This window comes from Mobula hypostoma, chromosome X2 (genome assembly GCF_963921235.1).
Source record: "Mobula hypostoma chromosome X2, sMobHyp1.1, whole genome shotgun sequence".
Lineage (NCBI taxonomy): Eukaryota > Metazoa > Chordata > Chondrichthyes > Myliobatiformes > Myliobatidae > Mobula > Mobula hypostoma.
Window position 1 is genome coordinate 41,750,985 of NC_086129.1, and position 26,774 is coordinate 41,777,758.

At 49.0% G+C, this 26,774-nt stretch overlaps 1 protein-coding gene across 2 annotated transcripts in view; it reads right to left on the reverse strand.

Moving 5' to 3' along the window:
* The window catches only part of LOC134341030 (transmembrane protease serine 13-like), a 59,814-nt gene extending 39,059 nt beyond the window's left edge, over nucleotides 1-20,755 (reverse strand). For both annotated transcript variants that reach the window (XM_063038757.1, XM_063038756.1), the window contains exon 1: nucleotides 20,403-20,755. In XM_063038757.1, coding sequence (XP_062894827.1) covers nucleotides 20,403-20,417 — 15 coding nt within the window. In that variant the 5' untranslated portion in view covers nucleotides 20,418-20,755. The remainder of the gene's footprint in view (nucleotides 1-20,402) is intronic.
* Between the last annotated feature and the right edge of the window lie 6,019 nt (nucleotides 20,756-26,774).

Genomic DNA, 26,774 nt, shown 5'->3' on the forward strand with positions numbered 1-26,774 from the left:
GACTTATCCTTCACCTAATATTTTTGATAATTAAGACTCAATATCTCTCTGTCACAAATCCTGCATTCTTCTATCTTCCTGATGCAAGATTACACAAACTGTAATAGGAAAATGACCACATAATATGGACTTCTTATTATTGTTGACTGAGAGATGAATATTGGACAGTTGAAAGAGAAAACTCTCATGGGCTCTTTTGGCTAATCTCACAGAAACTTTTACACTGACCTGTGAGGGTAGGTGGGATCTCAGTTTAACTCTGAAAAAGAAAGACAAAGCTTTTGACATTGCAGCACCCCCTTGGATGTGATGCTTGGACTAGATGAGTCCTGATGAAGGGTCTCAGCAAAAAATATCAACTCACCTCCATAGGGGAGATGCTGCCTGACTTGCTGAGTTCCTACAGCATTTTGTGTGTGTTGCTCATGTGACAAGAATACACATAGATTAAGATGTAGCTGGCCTGGGCTGGCACCAGTGGAATCAGCAGTTGGTCTGCCACCTGTCTTCAGGAGAGAGAGAGATAAGGAAAACAGTGGAGCAGCATTTGGAGATGTTAATGAAGGAAGGAGAGCTGTCAAGATCGGCTCCCCCTTTGAACCCTGAACTGTTTGAAGTGATGGACAGGTGATACCCCAGCAGGGGGATAAAAAGGGACAGGTTCGCTAAGGCAGGACACACACACGACACCCGAGGTAACAAGACCCTGGAAGCGGTGCGTCTCTCACAAGTCGGTGGGAAGTACCGGGCCATAGACGCACAGGGTGGAAAGGCACGATCGGCGGGAACCTGGTGTGTGTCCACCCTTGCCTGGGTGCCAGGTTCACCGCAGGGAAACGATCGTATCTGGAAACGGAGGGGTCACGGTCGGTGACCTCAGATGACATCACAAAGGACTCGCCCGAAAGCTGGCTGCGAAGGTCTGTGTGTGGAAGCCTTGAATATTCATTCGTTTTGCTCTCTCTCTCTCCTTCCTCCCACTGTCCATCGCCACGGCAGCGATTACTGCGAACTGAACTGAACTAAATTGAACTGAACTTTGCATTACTTTGAAACTGGTCATTTACCCCTAGACAATGATAGAGCTTGATTGATCCTGTTATCTGAATTCTGTGTACATGTGTGTTTATCATTGCTGAACTGTTGCATTTATTATCCTTTCGATTACTGTGTTGCTTGTTTCTTTAATAAAACTTTCTTAGTTCTAGTAATCCAGACTCCAACTGAGTGATCCATTTCTGCTGGTTTGGCAACCCAGTTACGGGGTACGTAACACTCAAGATTTCCAGCATCTGCAGAATCTCTTTTTTGTATGTGTGACTAGATCAAGTGCTTCAGATAAAAATTGATAGTCTTCCTTGAAATATTAATGCTGTATTTCTATCATTCAAGAATGGGACACATATGTGAGACCTGGATATGTGTCCCATTCTTAAACAATGGGAATACAGCATTAATATTTCAAGGAAAACTTATCAATTTTTATTAAGAATTCATGAACTTCTGAACTTGTGGTACTGAGTGAGCCATTTCAGTGAAATTTGCATGTGAACACATCAGCTAAACATCACCCTCTTTTTTTTTGCTTTTCAGGACTTGCCCAACCTGAAATCTTGGCTGTGTCTTCCTCCTCTGCAGCTCACAGCTCGTACCATCTTTGTAAATGTTCTTTTGTCCGCGTTTTCATTCCCTAACTGCTCCCATTTGCTCATCGATCAGATAACACACCCAATGAAAACATTCTTTTCCCCGCTATCCCTGCAGGTTAATTCTTTTGTCTCCTCAGCTCTGACAGAGAGTCTTCAATCAAAACATTAATTGTACTTCATTATTTACAGACGTGGTCTAACCTGCTGTACTTCCAGCATTCTCTGTTTTCATTTTAGATTTCTAGTAACCACAGTTTTTTTTTCTGATGAAGTCTCTCGGCCCAAAACATCAGTGGTTTATTTCCCTCCATTGATGCTGCCTGACCTGCTGAGTTCCCCCAGCATTTTGTGTGTATTAAAGTTTTCCTTTGATATTCAACACATTAGAAGGACCTGTTCCATCAGTGAACATTCATTATTCTTGTGTCAAGCTTGTTTATTTGCTAAGTAGCAATAATGCCTGAATGGGAATCGTGGGGCCTTTTCAATTTGTTAATTTTGTTAGTTCATGTATAAAGAATGCTGCTGTACGTAGCAACACCTTATTCTTGACATTTGACTTGACAACAACTCCTACATAAACCAATCAATATTGAGAAACAATTCACTCTAAGGTGTTAATGAAACTGTGGCATTGAACTACACAGTATAGGTTTTGAGAGCAGATTTGATAAAGATATATAAAATTATGAAGGGCATAAAAAGGGTAAATGCAAGCAGGCTTTTTCCACTGAGGCTGGGTGAGACTACAACTGGAGGTCATAGGTTAAGGGTGAAAGGTGAAAATTTAAGGGAAACGTGAGGGGAAACATCTTCACTCAGAGGGTGCTGAGAGTGTGGAACGAGGTGCCAGTGCAAGCTCGATTTCAATGGTTAAGAGAAGTTTGGATAGGTACATGGATGGGAGGGGTGTGGAGGGGTATGGTCCCGGTGCAGGTCAATGGGAATAGGCAGTTTAAATGGATTTGGCATGGACTAAACGGGCCAAGGGGCCTGATTCTGCGCTGTACTTCTCTATGACTCTCTGCGGCTGTACATGAACCACTGTACATTATTGTAAGGAAAGGAGGTGCTCTTCAGTTGGTACAATCTGTACAATGGAGCATCAGTGGAAATGTACTATTACAGTTCAGGGTGTTCTGGAGTTCGAAGTTCAATTCTGATGCCATTCTGTAAAGAATCTCTGCACCTCAACCTTGTGGAATGCAGGAGCTTTCTCTAGGTCCTCTGGTTTCCACAATCCAAGAACATACCGAGTAGGAAACTATCTGGTTGTCCACCTGTCTCACTGTGTTTTAGAGAAAGAAAATGACTTCCACTCCCAGATTCACAGCAATGTGGCCAACTTTTAATACTTCTGAAATAGCCATGTCCTGTGAAAATATATATTTTTGGCATATCCAAGGCCCTTGGTTGATCAGTTCCTTGGCTGATTAAAGATTAAAAATAAAGATGAACTTTCCTTGTCACATGTACATGAAACATATAGTGAAATGCATCATTTGCATCAGATCAAATTAGTGAAAATTGTGCGAGGCAGCTTACAAGTGTCGCCATGCTTCTGGCACTAACAAAGTATGTCCATACCTCGATAACCCTAACTGTACATGTTTGGAATGTGGGGGGAAGCTGGAGCACCCAGGAGGAAACCCACACGGTCAACAGCAGAACGTACAAACTTCTTACAGACAGAGTTTGCAATTGAACCCTGATAGCTGGTGCTGTAAAGTGTTACACTAGCCACTATGCTTCTGTGCCACCTTGATTTCTCTAAGAGAAGTGGGAGCTTGTTCTGGTAGGAATCAGCCTTTTTGTTTGTCATTATCAGTTAACTGAGTGGTCAGAATACAGCCTGTACCCAATTAGGCAATTATTACGTGTATGTTGCTGATATTGATCTTAACTCCATTACTGCCGGGAAACTGTGAGGCAGGGGAAGTGACCAAAATACAGTGGACTGACTGTAATTTTCAATTGCAGTCAAAAGGGAGCCTGTTAGGGAGCATTCTGGAGTTGCGTGAATATAGCAGATATTAATTCGAACAAGAACTATGCTTCAGTTCTTATTGTAAATGTAAATAAGTTCAAGAAGCTTGTAATTAGACTTCAGTGTTTTTTGTAAACTGCAAGCAGTAAATTGAAGTTACAACAAGGGCTGCTCCACAGACTAAGAAATTGCACATACGTTAGCCAAACGTTAAGACAATGGGGTTGTGTTAATTGTCCTGCATCAACTATGGGTTGAAATAATTTGCACCATTGTGTAAGTCCTGGGGAGTGTCCTGGTCAAGGTATTTGAACATTCCAAGGTGTTTCCTACTGTAGATATGTAATTCAAAGTAAGCATTGTCAATCCGAGGTATTGAAGTAAACGATGTCATTGTAACGTTGAAACTTGTATTGAATCACTTACTGTTACCATTGATCTTAAGGGTGTAAAAAATCTGATGTACTTTTGAGTTTGTAAATTTCTGAGAGTGTCTGCAGGATGATGCCTACTCGTGCTGAATAAAAGCTTATATATCACCAGCTTCAGACTTTGATCACAGTCACAACAGAGGCCAGCTCCAAATCAATAAAACTATGATGCGACCAGAGACTGCAATGGTGATTTGCTATGGAAAAGCACTGACGTCCAAACATCACCTCTACAAATAAACTGTATCATATGCACAATGTCATTATAAATATTCTAGGTATCCTCAGAAAAGCTGAAGACCTTATTGGGTCTACAGAGCCTGCCAATGTTCAGGCACATTTACACGTATAAGTTCTCTCGTTCACATGTCCTAGTCCTGTTAACAGATCTTTCCTATGCATAAATTCTCTCTTCTGTCAGTTAATGTGGTCGGGAGCCACAATGAGCAGGGCTAAGAGAGCATTTGAACTCGGCCTGTAAGTGGGAAGTAATAATTGTGGCATGCAAATGCCAACTCCAACAGGACAGGTTAAACAACCCAGCAGGTCCCACAATGACTAATATTCTGACTCCACTCAACACTTCCACTATGTGAAAAACATGGTTCAGGCATGTAACCGAATACTCCTCCATTGCCGAGACAGGGGAACACAATTATTTTTGAGGGGGAATGCTGGTGACGTGGCTGGGCTCAGGGGTTGCAAGCAGGACAAGTGATCATATAGAGGGATATGCATAGTGTAAGATTATGGGTAGAGAAAAACAATTTCACCCCATAACCTTATGGACTCACACACACATAGTTCTCCAAAAATCCACAAATTTTATTCATATTCCATATCTGGATGAACACAACCTCATCGTGATTCAAGAAGTTCAACACTATCTTCGATAAACCAGCTCCTGATTTACTATCACAAAGTTTTACTCCCAGGCACTGAGTTTTCCAATGGTCAAACAAAACGTGTTAGCTTTACCAATCCCACAAATCAATAAAACTCTTCCTGGGCTTTGTACTCCGATACTACCCCATGAGTATTCTCTCCCGTACATACTCCACACAGAAGCCTTTTCCATGCACAAAGTTTACCATACATGGTGTACAGACCCCAGCCTACATATACACAGATAAGCACAAGAGATTCTGCAGGCCCTGGAAATCCAGAGGAACAAACACAAAATGCTGGAGGAACTCAGCAAGTCAGGCAGTATCTGTGCAGAAGGATGAACAGACCTGGGCCCCATACAGATATATCCTGTTTACTGATCCTAATTTGTCCATCAACTCTGCCCTGGTGCCTGGTCCCTCTCTCATGCTTAAACTCTTGCCTCTGCACTGTCTGTCCTTTGTACAGGCACTGCTGTAGGAAATAGAAGCAGATGTAGGCCATTCAGCCCCTTGCGTCTGCTCTGCCAGTCAATATCATCAAGACTTTACTTGTACATAGAACACGAACAGTACAGCACAGGAACAGACCCTTTAGCACACAACATTGCACCGATCCAGCTAAAAAGTAAACCAGAAACCCTTAAAAACTAATCCCTCGTACTTACACAATTTCCATATCCCTCCATCTTCCTCACATCAGACATCCCACCTCTCCCGGAAGTTCCGGGAGTCTCCCGCATATTAATAGTGGCTCACTGATGCCCGCAAATTCTATACAATGTCCTGGAAATTGAATTTTTTGAGACCGAGAGTGAGAGAATGCACAAGAGAGAGCGAGAGAGCGAGCGCAAGAGCAAGAAAGCAAGCGCGCAAGAGAGAGCGACCATGAGAGAGCGAGAAAGCAAGCGCGAGAGAGAGTGAGAGCGAGAAAACAAGCACAAGAGAGTGAGAGCAAGAGAGTGAGAGCAAGAGCGAGAGAGCGAGCGCGAGTGAGAGCAACTACGAGAGAGAGAGCGAGAAAGCAAGCGTGAGAGAGAGTGAGAGCGAGAAAACAAGCACAAGAGAGTGAGAGCAAGAGCGAGAGAGCGAGCACAAGAGAGAGAGAAAGCGCGAGAGAGAGTGAGAGCGAGAAAACAAGCACAAGAGAGTGAGAGCAAGAGAGTGAGAGCAAGAGCGAGAGAGCGAGCACGAGTGAGAGCGACCACGAGAGAGAAAGAGAGCACGCGTGAGAGAGAGTGAGAGCGAGAAAACAAGCACAAGAGAGTGAGAGCAAGAGCGAGAGAGCGAGCACGAGAGAGAGAGAAAGCGCGAGAGAGAGTGAGAGCGAGAAAACAAGCACAAGAGAGTGAGAGCAAGAGAGTGAGAACAAGAGCGAGAGAGCGAGCATGAGTGAGAGTGACCACGAGAGAGAGAGCGAGAGAGCACGCGTGAGAGAGAGTGAGAAAGCAAGCGCGAGAGAGAGAGAGCGCGAGCAAGAGCAAGCAGCGAGAGCAGGAGCGAGAAAGCAAGTGCGTGAGAGCGAGCACGAGTGACATCGACCACGAGAGAGAGAGAGAGAGAGCGAGAAAGCAAGTGCGCGAGAGCGAGCACGAGTGAGCGAGAGAGCGAGTGAGAGTGAGAGCGAGAAAACAAGCACGAGAGAGTGAGAGCAAGAGAGTGAGAGCAAGAGCGAGAGAGCGAGCGCGAGTGAGAGTGACCACGAGAGAGAAAGAGAGCACGCGTGAGAGAGAGTGAGAGCGAGAAAACAAGCACAAGAGAGTGAGAGCAAGAGCGAGAGAGCGAGCACAAGAGAGAGAGAAAGCGCGAGAGAGAGTGAGAGCGAGAAAACAAGCACAAGAGAGTGAGAGCAAGAGAGTGAGAACAAGAGCGAGAGAGCGAGCACGAGTGAGAGCGACCACGAGAGAGAGAGCGAGAGAGCACGCGTGAGAGAGTGAGAAAGCAAGCGCGAGAGAGAGAGAGCGCGAGCAAGAGCAAGCAGCGAGAGCAGGAGCGAGAAAGCAAGTGCGTGAGAGCGAGCACGAGTGACATCGACCACGAGAGAGAGAGAGAGAGAGAGCGAGAAAGCAAGTGCGCGAGAGCGAGCACGAGTGAGCGAGAGAGCGAGTGAGAGTGAGAGCGAGAAAACAAGCACGAGAGAGTGAGAGCAAGAGAGTGAGAGCAAGAGCGAGAGAGCGAGCGCGAGTGAGAGTGACCACGAGAGAGAAAGAGAGCACGCGTGAGAGAGAGTGAGAGCGAGAAAACAAGCACAAGAGAGTGAGAGCAAGAGCGAGAGAGCGAGCACGAGAGAGAGAGAAAGCGCGAGAGAGAGTGAGAGCGAGAAAACAAGCACAAGAGTGAGAGCAAGAGAGTGAGAACAAGAGCGAGAGAGCGAGCACGAGTGAGAGTGACCGCGAGAGAGAGAGAGAGAGAGCACGCGTGAGAGAGAGTGAGAAAGCAAGCGCGAGAGAGAGAGAGAGCGAGCAAGAGCAAGCAGTGAGAGCAGGAGCGAGAAAGCAAGTGCGTGAGAGCGAGCACGAGTGACATCGACCACGAGAGAGAGAGAGAGAGAGAGCGAGAAAGCAAGTGCGCGAGAGAGAGCACGAGTGAGCGAGAGAGCGAGTGAGAGTGAGAGCGAGAAAACAAGCACGAGAGAGTGAGAGCAAGAGAGTGAGAGCAAGAGCGAGAGAGCAATCACGAGTGAGAGCGACCACGAGAGAGAGAGAGCACGCGTGAGAGTGAGTGAGAGCGAGAAAACAAGCACAAGAGAGTGAGAGCAAGAGCGAGAGAGCAATCACGAGTGAGAGCGACCACGAGAGAGAGAGAGCACGCGTGAGAGTGAGTGAGAGCGAGAAAACAAGCACAAGAGAGTGAGAGCAAGAGCGAGAGAGCAAGCACAAGAGAGAGAGAAAGCGCGAGAGAGAGTGAGAGCAAGAAAACAAGCACAAGAGAGTGAGAGCAAGAGAGTGAGAACAAGAGCGAGAGAGCGAGCACGAGTGAGAGCGACCACGAGAGAGAAAGAGAGCACGCGTGAGAGAGAGTGAGAGCGAGAAAACAAGCACAAGAGAGTGAGAGCAAGAGCGAGAGAGCGAGCACAAGAGAGAGAGAAAGCACGAGAGAGAGTGAGAGCAAGAAAACAAGCACAAGAGAGTGAGAGCAAGAGAGTGAGAGCAAGAGCGAGAGAGCGATCACGAGTGAGAGCGACCACGAGAGAGAGAGCGAGAGAGCACGCGTGAGAGAGAGTGAGAGCGAGAAAACAAGCACAAGAGAGTGAGAGCAAGAGCGAGAGAGCAAGAGCGAGAGAGCGAGCGCGAGTGAGAGTGACCACGAGAGAGAGAGCGAGAAAGCAAGCGTGAGAGAGAGTGAGAGCGAGAAAACAAGCACAAGAGAGTGAGAGCAAGAGCGAGAGAGCGAGCACAAGAGAGAGAGAAAGCGCGAGAGAGAGTGAGAGCGAGAAAACAAGCACAAGAGAGTGAGAGCAAGAGAGTGAGAGCAAGAGCGAGAGAGCGATCACGAGTGAGAGCGACCACGAGAGAGAGAGCGAGAGAGCACGCGTGAGAGAGAGTGAGAGCGAGAAAACAAGCACAAGAGAGTGAGAGCAAGAGAGTGAGAACAAGAGCGAGAGAGCGAGCACGAGTGAGAGCGATCACGAGAGAGAAAGAGAGCACGCGTGAGAGAGAGTGAGAGCAAGAAAACAAGCACAAGAGAGTGAGAGCAAGAGAGTGAGAACAAGAGCGAGAGAGCGAACACGAGTGAGAGCGACCACGAGAGAGAGAGCGAGCACGCGTGAGAGAGAGTGAGAGCAAGAAAACAAGCACAAGAGAGTGAGAGCAAGAGAGTGAGAACAAGAGCGAGAGAGCGAGCACGAGTGAGAGCGACCACGAGAGAGAGAGCGAGAGAGCACGCGTGAGAGAGAGTGAGAAAGCAAGCGCGAGAGAGAGAGAGCGCGAGCAAGAGCAAGCAGCGAGAGCAGGAGCGAGAAAGCAAGTGCGTGAGAGCGAGCACGAGTGACATCGACCACGAGAGAGAGAGAGAGAGCGAGAAAGCAAGTGCGCGAGAGCGAGCACGAGTGAGCGAGAGAGCGAGTGAGAGTGAGAGCGAGAAAACAAGCACGAGAGAGTGAGAGCAAGAGAGTGAGAGCAAGAGCGAGAGAGCGAGCGCGAGTGAGAGTGACCACGAGAGAGAGAGCGAGAGAGCACGCGTGAGAGAGAGTGAGAGCGAGAAAACAAGCACAAGAGAGTGAGAGCAAGAGTGAGACAGCGAGCACGAGTGAGAGTGACCACGAGAGAGAGAGAGAGCACGCGTGAGAGTGAGAAAGCAAGCGCGAGAGAGTGAGAGCAAGAGAGTGAGAACAAGAGCGAGAGAGCGAGCACGAGTGAGAGCGACCACGAGAGAGAGAGAGAGAGAAAGCACGCGTGAGAGAGAGTGAGAGCGAGAAAACAAGCACAAGAGAGTGAGAGCAAGAGAGTGAGAGCAAGAGAGTGAGAGCAAGAGCGAGAGAGCGAGCGCGAGTGAGAGTGACCACGAGAGAGAAAGAGAGCACGCGTGAGAGAGAGTGAGAGTGAGAAAACAAGCACAAGAGAGTGAGAGCAAGAGCGAGAGAGCGAGCACAAGAGAAAGAGAAAGCGCGAGAGAGAGTGAGAGCGAGAAAACAAGCACAAGAGAGTGAGAGCAAGAGAGTGAGAGCAAGAGCGAGAGAGCGAGCACGAGTGAGAGCGACCACGAGAGAGAGAGCGAGAGAGCACGCGTGAGAGAGAGTGAGAAAGCAAGCGCGAGAGAGAGAGAGCGCGAGCAAGAGCAAGCAGCGAGAGCAGGAGCGAGAAAGCAAGTGCGCGAGAGCGAGCACGAGTGAGCGAGAGAGCGAGTGAGAGTGAGAGCGAGAAAACAAGCACGAGAGAGTGAGAGCAAGAGAGTGAGAGCAAGAGCGAGAGAGCGATCACGAGTGAGAGTGACCACGAGAGAGAAAGAGAGCACGCGTGAGAGAGAGTGAGAGCGAGAACACAAGCACAAGAGAGTGAGAGCAAGAGCGAGAGAGCGAGCACAAGAGAGAGAGAAAGCGCGAGAGAGAGTGAGAGCGAGAAAACAAGCACAAGAGAGTGAGAGCAAGAGAGTGAGAGCAAGAGTGAGAGAGCGAGCGCGAGTGAGAGTGACCGCGAGAGAGAGAGAGAGAGAGCGAGAAAGCAAGTGCACGAGAGCGAGCACGAGTGAGCGAGAGAGCGAGTGAGAGTGAGAAAACAAGCACGAGAGAGTGAGAGCAAGAGAGTGAGAACAAGAGCGAGAGAGCGAGCGCGAGTGAGAGCGACCACGAGAGAGAGAGCGAGAGAGCACGCGTGAGAGAGAGTGAGAAAGCAAGCGCGAGAGAGAGAGAGCGCGAGCAAGAGCAAGCAGCGAGAGCAGGAGCGAGAAAGCAAGTGCGCGAGAGCGAGCACGAGTGAGCGAGAGAGCGAGTGAGAGTGAGAGCGAGAAAACAAGCACGAGAGAGTGAGAGCAAGAGAGTGAGAGCAAGAGCGAGAGAGCGATCACGAGTGAGAGTGACCACGAGAGAGAAAGAGAGCACGCGTGAGAGAGAGTGAGAGCGAGAAAACAAGCACAAGAGAGTGAGAGCAAGAGCGAGAGAGCGAGCACAAGAGAGAGAGAAAGCGCGAGAGAGAGTGAGAGCGAGAAAACAAGCACAAGAGAGTGAGAGCAAGAGAGTGAGAACAAGAGCGAGAGAGCGAGCACGAGTGAGAGCGACCATGAGAGAGAGAGCGAGAGAGCACGCGTGAGAGAGAGTGAGAAAGCAAGCGCGAGAGAGAGAGAGCGCGAGCAAGAGCAAGCAGCGAGAGCAGGAGCGAGAAAGCAAGTGCGTGAGAGCGAGCACGAGTGACATCGACCACGAGAGAGAGAGAGAGAGAGCGAGAAAGCAAGTGCGCGAGAGCGAGCACGAGTGAGCGAGAGAGCGAGTGAGAGTGAGAGCGAGAAAACAAGCACGAGAGAGTGAGAGCAAGAGAGTGAGAGCAAGAGCGAGAGAGCGAGCGTGAGTGAGAGTGACCACGAGAGAGAGAGCGAGAAAGCAAGCGTGAGAGAGAGTGAGAGCGAGAAAACAAGCACAAGAGAGTGAGAGCAAGAGCGCGAGAGCGAGCACAAGAGAGAGAGAAAGCGCGAGAGAGAGTGAGAGCGAGAAAACAAGCACAAGAGAGTGAGAACAAGAGCGAGAGAGCGAGCACGAGTGAGAGCGACCACGAGAGAGAGAGCGAGAGAGCACGTGTGAGAGAGAGTGAGAAAGCAAGCGCGAGAGAGAGAGAGCGCGAGCAAGAGCAAGCAGCGAGAGCAGGAGCGAGAAAGCAAGTGCGTGAGAGCGAGCACGAGTGACATCGACCACGAGAGAGAGAGAGAGAGAGAGCGAGAAAGCAAGTGCGCGAGAGCGAGCACGAGTGAGCGAGAGAGCGAGTGAGAGTGAGAGCGAGAAAACAAGCACGAGAGAGTGAGAGCAAGAGAGTGAGAGCAAGAGCGAGAGAGCGAGCGCGAGTGAGAGTGACCACGAGAGAGAAAGAGAGCACGCGTGAGAGAGAGTGAGAGCGAGAAAACAAGCACAAGAGAGTGAGAGCAAGAGCGAGAGAGCGAGCACGAGAGAGAGAGAAAGCGCGAGAGAGAGTGAGAGCGAGAAAACAAGCACAAGAGTGAGAGCAAGAGAGTGAGAACAAGAGCGAGAGAGCGAGCACGAGTGAGAGTGACCGCGAGAGAGAGAGAGAGAGAGCACGCGTGAGAGAGAGTGAGAAAGCAAGCGCGAGAGAGAGAGAGAGCGAGCAAGAGCAAGCAGTGAGAGCAGGAGCGAGAAAGCAAGTGCGTGAGAGCGAGCACGAGTGACATCGACCACGAGAGAGAGAGAGAGAGAGAGCGAGAAAGCAAGTGCGCGAGAGAGAGCACGAGTGAGCGAGAGAGCGAGTGAGAGTGAGAGCGAGAAAACAAGCACGAGAGAGTGAGAGCAAGAGAGTGAGAGCAAGAGCGAGAGAGCAATCACGAGTGAGAGCGACCACGAGAGAGAGAGAGCACGCGTGAGAGTGAGTGAGAGCGAGAAAACAAGCACAAGAGAGTGAGAGCAAGAGCGAGAGAGCAATCACGAGTGAGAGCGACCACGAGAGAGAGAGAGCACGCGTGAGAGTGAGTGAGAGCGAGAAAACAAGCACAAGAGAGTGAGAGCAAGAGCGAGAGAGCAAGCACAAGAGAGAGAGAAAGCGCGAGAGAGTGAGAGCAAGAAAACAAGCACAAGAGAGTGAGAGCAAGAGAGTGAGAACAAGAGCGAGAGAGCGAGCACGAGTGAGAGCGACCACGAGAGAGAAAGAGAGCACGCGTGAGAGAGAGTGAGAGCGAGAAAACAAGCACAAGAGAGTGAGAGCAAGAGCGAGAGAGCGAGCACAAGAGAGAGAGAAAGCACGAGAGAGAGTGAGAGCAAGAAAACAAGCACAAGAGAGTGAGAGCAAGAGAGTGAGAGCAAGAGCGAGAGAGCGATCACGAGTGAGAGCGACCACGAGAGAGAGAGCGAGAGAGCACGCGTGAGAGAGAGTGAGAGCGAGAAAACAAGCACAAGAGAGTGAGAGCAAGAGCGAGAGAGCAAGAGCGAGAGAGCGAGCGCGAGTGAGAGTGACCACGAGAGAGAGAGCGAGAAAGCAAGCGTGAGAGAGAGTGAGAGCGAGAAAACAAGCACAAGAGAGTGAGAGCAAGAGCGAGAGAGCGAGCACAAGAGAGAGAGAAAGCGCGAGAGAGAGTGAGAGCGAGAAAACAAGCACAAGAGAGTGAGAGCAAGAGAGTGAGAGCAAGAGCGAGAGAGCGATCACGAGTGAGAGCGACCACGAGAGAGAGAGCGAGAGAGCACGCGTGAGAGAGAGTGAGAGCGAGAAAACAAGCACAAGAGAGTGAGAGCAAGAGAGTGAGAACAAGAGCGAGAGAGCGAGCACGAGTGAGAGCGATCACGAGAGAGAAAGAGAGCACGCGTGAGAGAGAGTGAGAGCAAGAAAACAAGCACAAGAGAGTGAGAGCAAGAGAGTGAGAACAAGAGCGAGAGAGCGAACACGAGTGAGAGCGACCACGAGAGAGAGAGCGAGCACGCGTGAGAGAGAGTGAGAGCAAGAAAACAAGCACAAGAGAGTGAGAGCAAGAGAGTGAGAACAAGAGCGAGAGAGCGAGCACGAGTGAGAGCGACCACGAGAGAGAGAGCGAGAGAGCACGCGTGAGAGAGAGTGAGAAAGCAAGCGCGAGAGAGAGAGAGCGCGAGCAAGAGCAAGCAGCGAGAGCAGGAGCGAGAAAGCAAGTGCGTGAGAGCGAGCACGAGTGACATCGACCACGAGAGAGAGAGAGAGAGCGAGAAAGCAAGTGCGCGAGAGCGAGCACGAGTGAGCGAGAGAGCGAGTGAGAGTGAGAGCGAGAAAACAAGCACGAGAGAGTGAGAGCAAGAGAGTGAGAGCAAGAGCGAGAGAGCGAGCGCGAGTGAGAGTGACCACGAGAGAGAGAGCGAGAGAGCACGCGTGAGAGAGAGTGAGAGCGAGAAAACAAGCACAAGAGAGTGAGAGCAAGAGTGAGACAGCGAGCACGAGTGAGAGTGACCACGAGAGAGAGAGAGAGCACGCGTGAGAGTGAGAAAGCAAGCGCGAGAGAGTGAGAGCAAGAGAGTGAGAACAAGAGCGAGAGAGCGAGCACGAGTGAGAGCGACCACGAGAGAGAGAGAGAGAGAAAGCACGCGTGAGAGAGAGTGAGAGCGAGAAAACAAGCACAAGAGAGTGAGAGCAAGAGAGTGAGAGCAAGAGAGTGAGAGCAAGAGCGAGAGAGCGAGCGCGAGTGAGAGTGACCACGAGAGAGAAAGAGAGCACGCGTGAGAGAGAGTGAGAGTGAGAAAACAAGCACAAGAGAGTGAGAGCAAGAGCGAGAGAGCGAGCACAAGAGAAAGAGAAAGCGCGAGAGAGAGTGAGAGCGAGAAAACAAGCACAAGAGAGTGAGAGCAAGAGAGTGAGAGCAAGAGCGAGAGAGCGAGCACGAGTGAGAGCGACCACGAGAGAGAGAGCGAGAGAGCACGCGTGAGAGAGAGTGAGAAAGCAAGCGCGAGAGAGAGAGAGCGCGAGCAAGAGCAAGCAGCGAGAGCAGGAGCGAGAAAGCAAGTGCGCGAGAGCGAGCACGAGTGAGCGAGAGAGCGAGTGAGAGTGAGAGCGAGAAAACAAGCACGAGAGAGTGAGAGCAAGAGAGTGAGAGCAAGAGCGAGAGAGCGATCACGAGTGAGAGTGACCACGAGAGAGAAAGAGAGCACGCGTGAGAGAGAGTGAGAGCGAGAACACAAGCACAAGAGAGTGAGAGCAAGAGCGAGAGAGCGAGCACAAGAGAGAGAGAAAGCGCGAGAGAGAGTGAGAGCGAGAAAACAAGCACAAGAGAGTGAGAGCAAGAGAGTGAGAGCAAGAGTGAGAGAGCGAGCGCGAGTGAGAGTGACCGCGAGAGAGAGAGAGAGAGAGCGAGAAAGCAAGTGCACGAGAGCGAGCACGAGTGAGCGAGAGAGCGAGTGAGAGTGAGAAAACAAGCACGAGAGAGTGAGAGCAAGAGAGTGAGAACAAGAGCGAGAGAGCGAGCGCGAGTGAGAGCGACCACGAGAGAGAGAGCGAGAGAGCACGCGTGAGAGAGAGTGAGAAAGCAAGCGCGAGAGAGAGAGAGCGCGAGCAAGAGCAAGCAGCGAGAGCAGGAGCGAGAAAGCAAGTGCGCGAGAGCGAGCACGAGTGAGCGAGAGAGCGAGTGAGAGTGAGAGCGAGAAAACAAGCACGAGAGAGTGAGAGCAAGAGAGTGAGAGCAAGAGCGAGAGAGCGATCACGAGTGAGAGTGACCACGAGAGAGAAAGAGAGCACGCGTGAGAGAGAGTGAGAGCGAGAAAACAAGCACAAGAGAGTGAGAGCAAGAGCGAGAGAGCGAGCACGAGAGAGAGAGAAAGCGCGAGAGAGAGTGAGAGCGAGAAAACAAGCACAAGAGAGTGAGAGCAAGAGAGTGAGAACAAGAGCGAGAGAGCGAGCACGAGTGAGAGCGACCATGAGAGAGAGAGCGAGAGAGCACGCGTGAGAGAGAGTGAGAAAGCAAGCGCGAGAGAGAGAGAGCGCGAGCAAGAGCAAGCAGCGAGAGCAGGAGCGAGAAAGCAAGTGCGTGAGAGCGAGCACGAGTGACATCGACCACGAGAGAGAGAGAGAGAGAGCGAGAAAGCAAGTGCGCGAGAGCGAGCACGAGTGAGCGAGAGAGCGAGTGAGAGTGAGAGCGAGAAAACAAGCACGAGAGAGTGAGAGCAAGAGAGTGAGAGCAAGAGCGAGAGAGCGAGCGCGAGTGAGAGTGACCACGAGAGAGAGAGCGAGAAAGCAAGCGTGAGAGTGAGTGAGAGCGAGAAAACAAGCACAAGAGAGTGAGAGCAAGAGCGAGAGAGCGAGCGCGAGTGAGAGTGACCACGAGAGAGAGAGCGAGAAAGCAAGCGTGAGAGAGAGTGAGAGCGAGAAAACAAGCACAAGAGAGTGAGAGCAAGAGCGAGAGAGCGAGCACAAGAGAGAGAGAAAGCGCGAGAGAGAGTGAGAGCGAGAAAACAAGCACAAGAGAGTGAGAGCAAGAGAGTGAGAGCAAGAGCGAGAGAGCGATCACGAGTGAGAGCGACCACGAGAGAGAGAGCGAGAGAGCACGCGTGAGAGAGAGTGAGAGCGAGAAAACAAGCACAAGAGAGTGAGAGCAAGAGAGTGAGAACAAGAGCGAGAGAGCGAGCACGAGTGAGAGCGATCACGAGAGAGAAAGAGAGCACGCGTGAGAGAGAGTGAGAGCAAGAAAACAAGCACAAGAGAGTGAGAGCAAGAGAGTGAGAACAAGAGCGAGAGAGCGAGCACGAGTGAGAGCGACCACGAGAGAGAGAGCGAGCACGCGTGAGAGAGAGTGAGAGCAAGAAAACAAGCACAAGAGAGTGAGAGCAAGAGAGTGAGAACAAGAGCGAGAGAGCGAGCACGAGTGAGAGCGACCACGAGAGAGAGAGCGAGAGAGCACGCGTGAGAGAGAGTGAGAAAGCAAGCGCGAGAGAGAGAGAGCGCGAGCAAGAGCAAGCAGCGAGAGCAGGAGCGAGAAAGCAAGTGCGTGAGAGCGAGCACGAGTGACATCGACCACGAGAGAGAGAGAGAGAGCGAGAAAGCAAGTGCGCGAGAGCGAGCACGAGTGAGCGAGAGAGCGAGTGAGAGTGAGAGCGAGAAAACAAGCACGAGAGAGTGAGAGCAAGAGAGTGAGAGCAAGAGCGAGAGAGCGAGCGCGAGTGAGAGTGACCACGAGAGAGAGAGCGAGAGAGCACGCGTGAGAGAGAGTGAGAGCGAGAAAACAAGCACAAGAGAGTGAGAGCAAGAGTGAGACAGCGAGCACGAGTGAGAGTGACCACGAGAGAGAGAGAGAGCACGCGTGAGAGTGAGAAAGCAAGCGCGAGAGAGTGAGAGCAAGAGAGTGAGAACAAGAGCGAGAGAGCGAGCACGAGTGAGAGCGACCACGAGAGAGAGAGAGAGAGAAAGCACGCGTGAGAGAGAGTGAGAGCGAGAAAACAAGCACAAGAGAGTGAGAGCAAGAGAGTGAGAGCAAGAGAGTGAGAGCAAGAGCGAGAGAGCGAGCGCGAGTGAGAGTGACCACGAGAGAGAAAGAGAGCACGCGTGAGAGAGAGTGAGAGTGAGAAAACAAGCACAAGAGAGTGAGAGCAAGAGCGAGAGAGCGAGCACAAGAGAGAGAGAAAGCGCGAGAGAGAGTGAGAGCGAGAAAACAAGCACAAGAGAGTGAGAGCAAGAGAGTGAGAGCAAGAGCGAGAGAGCGAGCACGAGTGAGAGCGACCACGAGAGAGAGAGCGAGAGAGCACGCGTGAGAGAGAGTGAGAAAGCAAGTGCGAGAGAGAGAGAGCGCGAGCAAGAGCAAGCAGCGAGAGCAGGAGCGAGAAAGCAAGTGCGCGAGAGCGAGCACGAGTGAGCGAGAGAGCGAGTGAGAGTGAGAGCGAGAAAACAAGCACGAGAGAGTGAGAGCAAGAGAGTGAGAGCAAGAGCGAGAGAGCGATCACGAGTGAGAGTGACCACGAGAGAGAAAGAGAGCACGCGTGAGAGAGAGTGAGAGCGAGAACACAAGCACAAGAGAGTGAGAGCAAGAGCGAGAGAGCGAGCACAAGAGAGAGAGAAAGCGCGAGAGAGAGTGAGAGCGAGAAAACAAGCACAAGAGAGTGAGAGCAAGAGAGTGAGAGCAAGAGTGAGAGAGCGAGCGCGAGTGAGAGTGACCGCGAGAGAGAGAGAGAGAGAGCGAGAAAGCAAGTGCACGAGAGCGAGCACGAGTGAGCGAGAGAGCGAGTGAGAGTGAGAAAACAAGCACGAGAGAGTGAGAGCAAGAGAGTGAGAACAAGAGCGAGAGAGCGAGCACGAGTGAGAGCGACCACGAGAGAGAGAGCGAGAGAGCACGCGTGAGAGAGAGTGAGAAAGCAAGCGCGAGAGAGAGAGAGCGCGAGCAAGAGCAAGCAGCGAGAGCAGGAGCGAGAAAGCAAGTGCGCGAGAGCGAGCACGAGTGAGCGAGAGAGCGAGTGAGAGTGAGAGCGAGAAAACAAGCACGAGAGAGTGAGAGCAAGAGAGTGAGAGCAAGAGCGAGAGAGCGATCACGAGTGAGAGTGACCACGAGAGAGAAAGAGAGCACGCGTGAGAGAGAGTGAGAGCGAGAAAACAAGCACAAGAGAGTGAGAGCAAGAGCGAGAGAGCGAGCACAAGAGAGAGAGAAAGCGCGAGAGAGAGTGAGAGAGAGAAAACAAGCACAAGAGAGTGAGAGCAAGAGAGTGAGAACAAGAGCGAGAGAGCGAGCACGAGTGAGAGCGACCATGAGAGAGAGAGCGAGAGAGCACGCGTGAGAGAGAGTGAGAAAGCAAGCGCGAGAGAGAGAGAGCGCGAGCAAGAGCAAGCAGCGAGAGCAGGAGCGAGAAAGCAAGTGCGTGAGAGCGAGCACGAGTGACATCGACCACGAGAGAGAGAGAGAGAGAGCGAGAAAGCAAGTGCGCGAGAGCGAGCACGAGTGAGCGAGAGAGCGAGTGAGAGTGAGAGCGAGAAAACAAGCACGAGAGAGTGAGAGCAAGAGAGTGAGAGCAAGAGCGAGAGAGCGAGCGTGAGTGAGAGTGACCACGAGAGAGAGAGCGAGAAAGCAAGCGTGAGAGAGAGTGAGAGCGAGAAAACAAGCACAAGAGAGTGAGAGCAAGAGCGCGAGAGCGAGCACAAGAGAGAGAGAAAGCGCGAGAGAGAGTGAGAGCGAGAAAACAAGCACAAGAGAGTGAGAACAAGAGCGAGAGAGCGAGCACGAGTGAGAGCGACCACGAGAGAGAGAGCGAGAGAGCACGTGTGAGAGAGAGTGAGAAAGCAAGCGCGAGAGAGAGAGAGCGCGAGCAAGAGCAAGCAGCGAGAGCAGGAGCGAGAAAGCAAGTGCGTGAGAGCGAGCACGAGTGACATCGACCACGAGAGAGAGAGAGAGCGAGAAAGCAAGTGCGCGAGAGCGAGCACGAGTGAGCGAGAGAGCGAGTGAGAGTGAGAGCGAGAAAACAAGCACGAGAGAGTGAGAGCAAGAGAGTGAGAGCAAGAGCGAGAGAGCGATCACGAGTGAGAGTGACCACGAGAGAGAAAGAGAGCACGCGTGAGAGAGAGTGAGAGCGAGAAAACAAGCACAGGAGAGTGAGAGCAAGAGAGTGAGAACAAGAGCGAGAGAGCGAGCACAAGTGACAGCGACCATGAGAGAGAGAGAGCACGCGTGAGAGAGAGTGAGAGCGAGAAAACAAGCACAGGAGAGTGAGAGCAAGAGCAAGAGAGCGAGCGCGAGTGAGAGCGACCACGAGAGAGAGAGTGAGAAAGCAAGCGCGAGAGAGAGAGCGAGAAAGCAAGCACGAGAGAGAGTGAGAGCGAGAAAACAAGCACAAGAGAGTGAGAGCAAGAGCGCGAGAGCGAGCACAAGTGAGAGCGACCACGAGAGAGAGAGCGAGAGAGCACGCGTGAGAGTGAGAAAGCAAGCGCGAGAGAGAGAGAGCGCGAGCAAGCGCAAGCAGCGAGAGCAGGAGCGAGAAAGCAAGCGCGAGTGAGAGCGAGCACGAGCGACAGAGCGCACGTGATAGAGAGAGAGCGAGAGCAAGAGTGAGAGAGTTCCAAAAAAAGTCAGAGTTCAGTGTTCCAAAAAAAATATAAAACGTACGTCACCCCAGACTACACTGAAGTGCACCCCTGCCTAATAGGGGTCAAAATAATGACAGTGTTGCTCGCTGCACTGTTTGCAATGGTGACTTTTCTATTGCCCGTGGTGGGTTAAAATGTAAAAGACATGTTGAGATGAATTTAACAGGTGTCATTCGTTCATTAGCATAGCTGACGTTATTTAAACTAGCTGGCCAGCTGCTAAGGAGCTACTCTATTGCAGACATCCCACCTCTCCCGGCAGTCTCCCACAAATTGATGGTGCTACCTCCCTGAAATGAGTTTTTGCAGGGTGGGATGTCTGTCACATTCATGTGTCTATCTAAATGTCTCCAAAAGCCTCAAATGTATTTGCCTCTACCACCATACCAGACACCGTATTCCAGACATCCACCATTCCCTTTGTAAAAAACTTACCCCTCACATCCCCTTTGAACCTACCCCTTCTCACTTTCGAAAGTCTCATTCTATAATGTGTTCAGCCTTCCACATGATCTTAAGTTTGTCTAGCTCCAGCTCCTTGACCCAGCCAGTTAGATGCCGAAGTTGGGTGCACTTGCTGCAGATGTCGTCATCAGGGAAACTGTCAAGTATCCGGAATTCCCACATCTGACTGGAGCAGCATTCCATCCTAACTCTGTACTAAAAAAAAAATGCTTACCTCTTCGTATCTGTGCCTCTGCCTATTCTTGCTGAAGCCTCACTCTCCTTCACAATCCCCATATTCTTTGATTCACTTGACATCTAAAAATTCATCAACTGCCTTGAAAATATTGAGGAACTAAGACTCTGTAGCCCACTTGGGTAGAAAATCCTATAGATGCATCACTGTCCTCAATGTCAGACTCCTTACTTTGAGTCTATGATCTCTGGTTCTAGATATCCCAGCCGTATCCACACTCTCCAACACCCAGTTTTTGTACACTCAATTGACTTAACCCCCATACAAACCACCCTGCCCTTGGAAGGGATTCCATGCACACATTCCGACATGCACCAAATCCTGAGCAAACAGACTTGCGCAAATTCTGTTTCAGATTCTGCTTCTATCTATCTGCACACACAAGCTTAAACCAACTGATTGAGTCCAAGCACGAAGAGGTAGTGAGCAGTAACACATGATAAATCCTGACACTCACTAAGGCATTCTCATTTGCTTGTTTTAAAACTCGACTTAATACTGGGGTAGCAAGAAATTGTCCAATTGTTCTTGAAACAGGCATTTTGCTCTTGAGACCTGCAGATGAATCAGACAAATGAGTAAAAGTAGCTACCTGATGGGAAGCCATTCCTGGAGTTTTGAAGCTTTTGTTTGACAAAATACAGTTTCAGCAGAAGTCCTGAGGTAAGGAACAGCACGCTTCACTTCCAATGTTTTGTGTGAAACTCTAAAACTGCAGTAGCCTGTAGGATGAACAAGTGCTGGAAATTCTACAGACTCAGATCACCAACTCCACTGAGTAAAACTTGGTGAACTAGTTTTACGTGAAGAGCTTACCCCTGTCTGTTACGCACTTTACCACGCCTAGGTGGATGGAGCTAGATCTGCTTATTGAATATTTAACAGCTGGCAGTAGAAACAAATTGCAGTAAATTATCTGAAGAAATTGCACAGCAGTGTTACTTGATATGCAAGGAGATTAGGACAGTTTTAGCATTCTTTAAGATGCTCCTTATAAACTCTAGATCCTTTAAGGAAGTGAAAGAAGCAAAGAGCCATTCTGGGAAGGAATTCCAGATTTAGGGCGCAGATGGCAAACAATGTTTAGTCATCAATGGTATTCAAAGTCCAAAGTAAACTTATTATCAAAGTACATACTATATATGTCACCATATACTACTCTGAGATTTATTTCCTGGAGGCGTCCACAGAGAAACAAAGAAATACAATAGAATCCATTAAATACTACACACAAAGATTGACAAGCAACCAATGTGCAGAAGAAGCCAAACTGTGCAAATTGTGTGGTATTGATATTGGTTTATTATTATCACAAGATCATAATGAAGTAGATTGCGAGGCTAAGAGTCCATCTTATCAAACAAGATGTCTGTTCAAGAGTCTAGTAACAGTGGGATAGATGCTGTCCATGAGCCTGGTGGTACGTGCTTTCAGGCTTTTGTATCTTCTGCCTGATGGGATAGGGGAGAAGAAAGAATGTCCAGGGTGGATGAGATCTTCGATTATGCTGGCTGCTCAAATGAGGCAGTGAGAAGTAGTGACAGTCCCACAGAGAGAATGCTGGTTCCTATGATGTGCTGAGCTCTGTCCACAATCCTCTGCAGTTTCCTATCCTACCAAGCCTTTATGCATCCAGACAGAACAATTTCTATGGTGCATCTATAAAAATTGATAACAGTTAACTGGATATGCTGAATTTCTTTAGCCTCCTGAGAAAGTAAAGGCATTGGAGAGCTTTCTTGGCCATGCTCTCTTCTTGCTGCTGCCATCAGGAAGGAGGCACGGGGAGTCTCAGGACCCACACTGCCAGGTTCAGGAACAGTTATTAACCCTCAACCATCAGGCTCTTCAACCTGAGGGGATAACTTCACTCACTCCATCACTGAACTGTTCCCACAACCTATGGATTCACTTTCTAGGATCCTTCGTATCATGATCTTGATATGTATCATTTATTTATTTATTTATTATTGTAATTATTTTGTTTTTTTATATTGCAGTTTGCTGTCTTTTGCACATTGGTTGTTTTTCCATCTTGTTGCGTGCGGTTTTTAATTTATTTTATTATTTCCTTTTTTTCTGTGAATGTCTGCAAGAAAATGAATCCCAGGGTTGTATTTGGTGACATACGTGTACTTTGATAAAAAAAATTACTTTGAACCTTTGGACATCAATATGTTTGGACCAGGAAAGGCTATTGGTAATGTGCATTCCTAGGGAGTTGAAGTTCTCAACCACAACAGCACTGATGAGGGCTGGAGCATGTGCACCACTCCCCTTTCTGAAGTCAATGACAAATTCTTTTGTTTTATTAACATTGAGCAAAGGCCTTTTGGCATGATGCCATGATACTAAGCTCTCTATCTCCTTCCTGTACTTTGACTCATTGTTATTTGTGAAATAAAGAGTAGACGCAAAGAGCCAGAACTGTAGAAATGCAGAGTACTGAATAGATTTTATGGCTGAAAAAAGTCTTTCTTTTCACGTGGTCCTTTGGGATCAAGGATAAATTGCCTCTATTCCAGTTTTGTGTGTTTTGAGGCTAAAATAGGAAATCCAAAATTCTCCTTTTGTGTAGGCATGGGTCAGGGATTTTCAGAAACGGTGCATATTTCCAGAAGACTTTGGAAGCACCCTTGAATTGTTTCCTCCATCCACCTGGTAGTCTTTTGCCATGACGTAGCTCCAAATGGAATATCTGATTGCCCATCAAGCCTATTCTGCCATTCAATCATGGCTGATTTATTATCCCTCTCAACCCCATTCTCCTGCCTTCTTCCCATAACCTTTGACGTCCTTACTAATCAACGACCTATCAACATCTGCTTTAAATATACCCACTGGCTTGGCCTCTACAGCCATCTGCGGCAATGAATTCCACAAATTCACCACCCTTTGGCCAAAGGTTTCTATCTGTGCAAGCTGAAGATGAGTCAGTCTTTGTACAGGTGGAAGGCTGTACAGGTGCAGGAGCTGTGGAAATCAATTGAACTAACTTTCAGAAGCCAAGTGCAACAACTTGTTGCTAAGATATGGTGGATTTAGCACCCAAACATAAGAAATTAATTTCTCAGCAGTGGAGTCCACTAAAGGACATTAATCCATTTGGAACATGTTGTTTCTTCTGGTGTTTCTATTTCACAAGAGTCTCACCCACCCCACTTAAGTTCAGCCATCAGCATTTCCTCTGGATTCCTTTCCCCTTCAGATGTTTACCTAGCGTCCCATGATTTGCCTTCACAATGCAAACATCAGGATGTTCTTCATTGACTACAGCTCAGCATTCAACACAATCATCCCCCCAAAACTAATCAATAAGCTTCAAAACCTTAACCTCAATACCTCCTGTGCAATTGGAACCTCGATTTCCTCACTTGCAGACCCCAGTCAGTTCTGATTGGCAACAACATCTCCTCCACGATCTCCATCAGCACAGGCGTACCATAAGGCTGTGTGCTTAGACACCTGCTCTACTTGCTTTACACTTATGACCACATGGTTAAGTACAGCTCCAATGCCATATTCAAGTTTGTCAATGACACCACTGTCGTTGGCAGAATCAAAGGTGGTGACAAGCCAGCAAATAGGAGGGAGATTGAAAACCTGGCTGAGTGGTGCCACAACAACAGCCTCTCACTCAATGTCAGCAAGACCAAGGAGATGATTATTGACTTCAGGAAATGGAAATCGAAGGTCATCATTTGGGGATCGGAGGTGGAGAGGGTCAGCAACTTTAAATTCCTTGGTATTACCATTTCAGAGGCCCTGTCCTGGGCCCAGCACATAAATGCCATCATGAAGAAACAGCAGCGCCTCTACTTCCTTAGAAGTTTGCAAAGACTCGGCATGACATCTAAAACCTTGACAAACTTCTATAGATACGTGGTGGAGAGTATACTGAGTGGTTGCATCACGGCCTGGTAAGGAAACACCAATGCCCTTGAATGGAAAGTCCAGTGGAAATGGCCCAGTCCATCACGGGGAAATCTCTCCACATCGTTCAGCACATCTACACAGAACACTGTTGCAGGACAGCAGCATCCTTCATCAAGGACGCCCACCACCAGGTCATGCTCTCTTCTTGCTGCTGCCATTAGGAAGGTGATACAGGAGTCTCAGGACTCACACCACGGGTTCAGTAACAGTATTACCCCTCAACCATCAGGCTTGTGAACCAGAGGGAATAACTTCACTCAATTTCACTCACCCTATCACTGAACTGTTCCCACAACCTATGGACTCACTTTCAAGAACTCTTCATCTCCTGTTCTTGATATTTATTGCTTATTTTCTCTTTTGTATTTGCACAATTTATTATCTATTGCACATTGGTTGTTTGTTCGTCCTGTTGGGTGTGGTCTTTCATTGCTTCTATTGAGTTTCTTGGATTTACTGTGCATGCCCGCAAGAAAATGAATCTCAGGATTGTACATGGTGACATATATGTACTTTGATAATAAAGTTACTTTGAACTATTTCTTGCGTTATATATTCTTGCCGTTTTCTTTAAGGGAATTCCTTTTGAATTAACTGTAATATTAATCAATAGCCAGTTATCACCTCCTCGCTTCTCAATTCATTTCACCTTCCCCCACCCACCTATCTTCCCTCTCACCTGGTTTCACCTATCACCTGCCATCCTGTACTCCTTCCCCTCCCCTCAGCTCCTTATTCTGGATTCTTCCCTCCTTCCTTTCCAGTTCTGATGAAGGGTCTCAGCCCAAAACATCAACTCTTTATTCCTCTCCATAGATGCTGCCTGTCTTGCTGAGTTCCTCCAGCATTTTGTGTATGTTATACCTAAGGTCTTTTATAATTCCCTCTTTATGATAGAGCACTTCCTCTACATCACTGCGGTAATAGCTTTACGTCAATGCCCTTCCCTGTTCTATTGTAAACATAACCATTTCTTTGATTCAAGTGTCCAGAGCAACAGTTGCTACGCAACAGTCGTCAGACCAACCTCATTGATCAGTTCAGATCAATGAGATATCGGGTTCAGTTGGGTTAGCTCAGTCAGTTGCGTTAGCTCAGTCAGTTGCATACTGGGTTCTGCAAAACACAACAACAAACTATTGATTATTCTTCAAGGAGCGGTGCCTCAGAAAGGCAGCGTTCATTATTAAGGACGGCCATCACTCAGGACGTGCCCTCTTCTCATTGTTACTGCCAGGAAAGAGGTACACAAGCCTGAAGGCACACATTCAGTGATTCAGGATCAGCTTCTTCCCCCCTCTGCCATACAATTTTTGAATGGACATTGAAACCCATGAACACTACCTCACTACTTTTTTATCTCTGTTTTTGCGCTACTATTCTTAATTTAGCTACTTAATATACATATATATTCTTATTGTAATTCAGTTTTTTTGCTATATTTATTATGTATTGCATTGTACTGCTGCTGCAATATCAACAAATTACACAACATATGACGGTGAGATTAAACTGATTCTTATTAAATAGTCTTCACTTCCTCTCAATAGATTCATTCCCTTTTTGAGGCCATTGTCTGAAACGTAAACAAATGCTTTTAACATCCTGTTGGTCTGATGCAGATCAGAAATTAGGCTCACTGAATATTATATCCTTACCTATGGCCTCAGAGGATGGAATTTTGGGCTCTTACTTCACCAGACATCACAGACTTATGATGCATAAATCTGCAAAGGCATGTGGAGACATGATATCAATGTATGTGTCTCTGCAGACATCACATCCACATATCCATGTCTCTCACCTGCAAAAAGTGTGGAGACATCTCTCATCTCTGCAGAGTTAGAGATACATCTGATCCCCACAAGCATAAAACACAATAGCAACCGTACAATCAAGAGAAAATCTGCGGATGCTGGAAATCCAAGCAACACACACAAAATGCTGGAGGAACTCAGCAGGCCAGGAAAAGAATACACTCGATGTTTTGGGCTGGAGAGAAAAAGATGAGGAGTCAGAGTTAGAAAGTGGGGGTGGGGGTGGGGGAGGAACAAACTCAAGGTGATAGGTGAGACAGGTGAAACTGGGATGGATGAAGTAAAGAGCTGGGAATTTGATTGCTGAAAGACAAAGACATACAGGATTAGAGAAAGGGGAATCTAATAGGAGAGGACAGAAGGCCATGGAAGAAAGAAAAAGGGGAGGAACACCAGAGGGAGGCGATGGGCAGGCAAAGAGATAAGGTGAGAGAGGGAGAAGGGGATGGAAACTGGTGAAGGAGAGGGGGATGGGGCCATTATTGGAAGTTTGAGAAATTAATGTTCATGCCATCAGGTTGGAGACTACCCAGATGAAATACAAGGTGTTGTCCCTCCAACCTGAGTGTGGCCCCATCGCGACAGCAGAGGAGGCCATGGACTGACATGTCGGAATGGGAATGGGAAGTGGAATTTAAATGGGTGGCCCCTGGGAGATCTCGCTTTTGCTGGCGGATGGAGAGTAGGTGCTCGGTGAAGCAGTCTTCCAATGTGTGTCGGGTCTCACCGATATACAGGAGGCCACACCGGGAGTACCGGACATAGTAAATGACCTAAAAGACTCACAGGTGAAGTGTTGCCTCATGTGGAAGGACTGTTTAGGGCCCCGGTAGTGAGGGAGGAGGTGTAGGGCCAGGTGTAGCACTTGTTCGACTTGCGAGGATAAGTGCCAGGAGGGAGATCAGTAGGAAGGGACGAATGGACAAAGGAGTCACATAGGGAGCAATCCCTGCGGAAAGCAGAAAGTGGGGGAGGGGTGGAGGAAAAGGTGTGCTTGGTGACGAGATGGCGGAAGATGCGGAGAATTATGTGCTGGATGCAGAGGCTGGTGGGGTGGTAGGTGAGGACAAGAGGAACCCTATCCCTGGTGGAGTGGCGGGAGGATGGGGTGAGAGCAGACCTGAGTGAAATGGAAGAGGTGCGGTTGAGGCCAGCGTTGATGGCGGAGGAAGGGAAGCAGACGGAGTGGGGATGCTCATTCCAGAACTGAA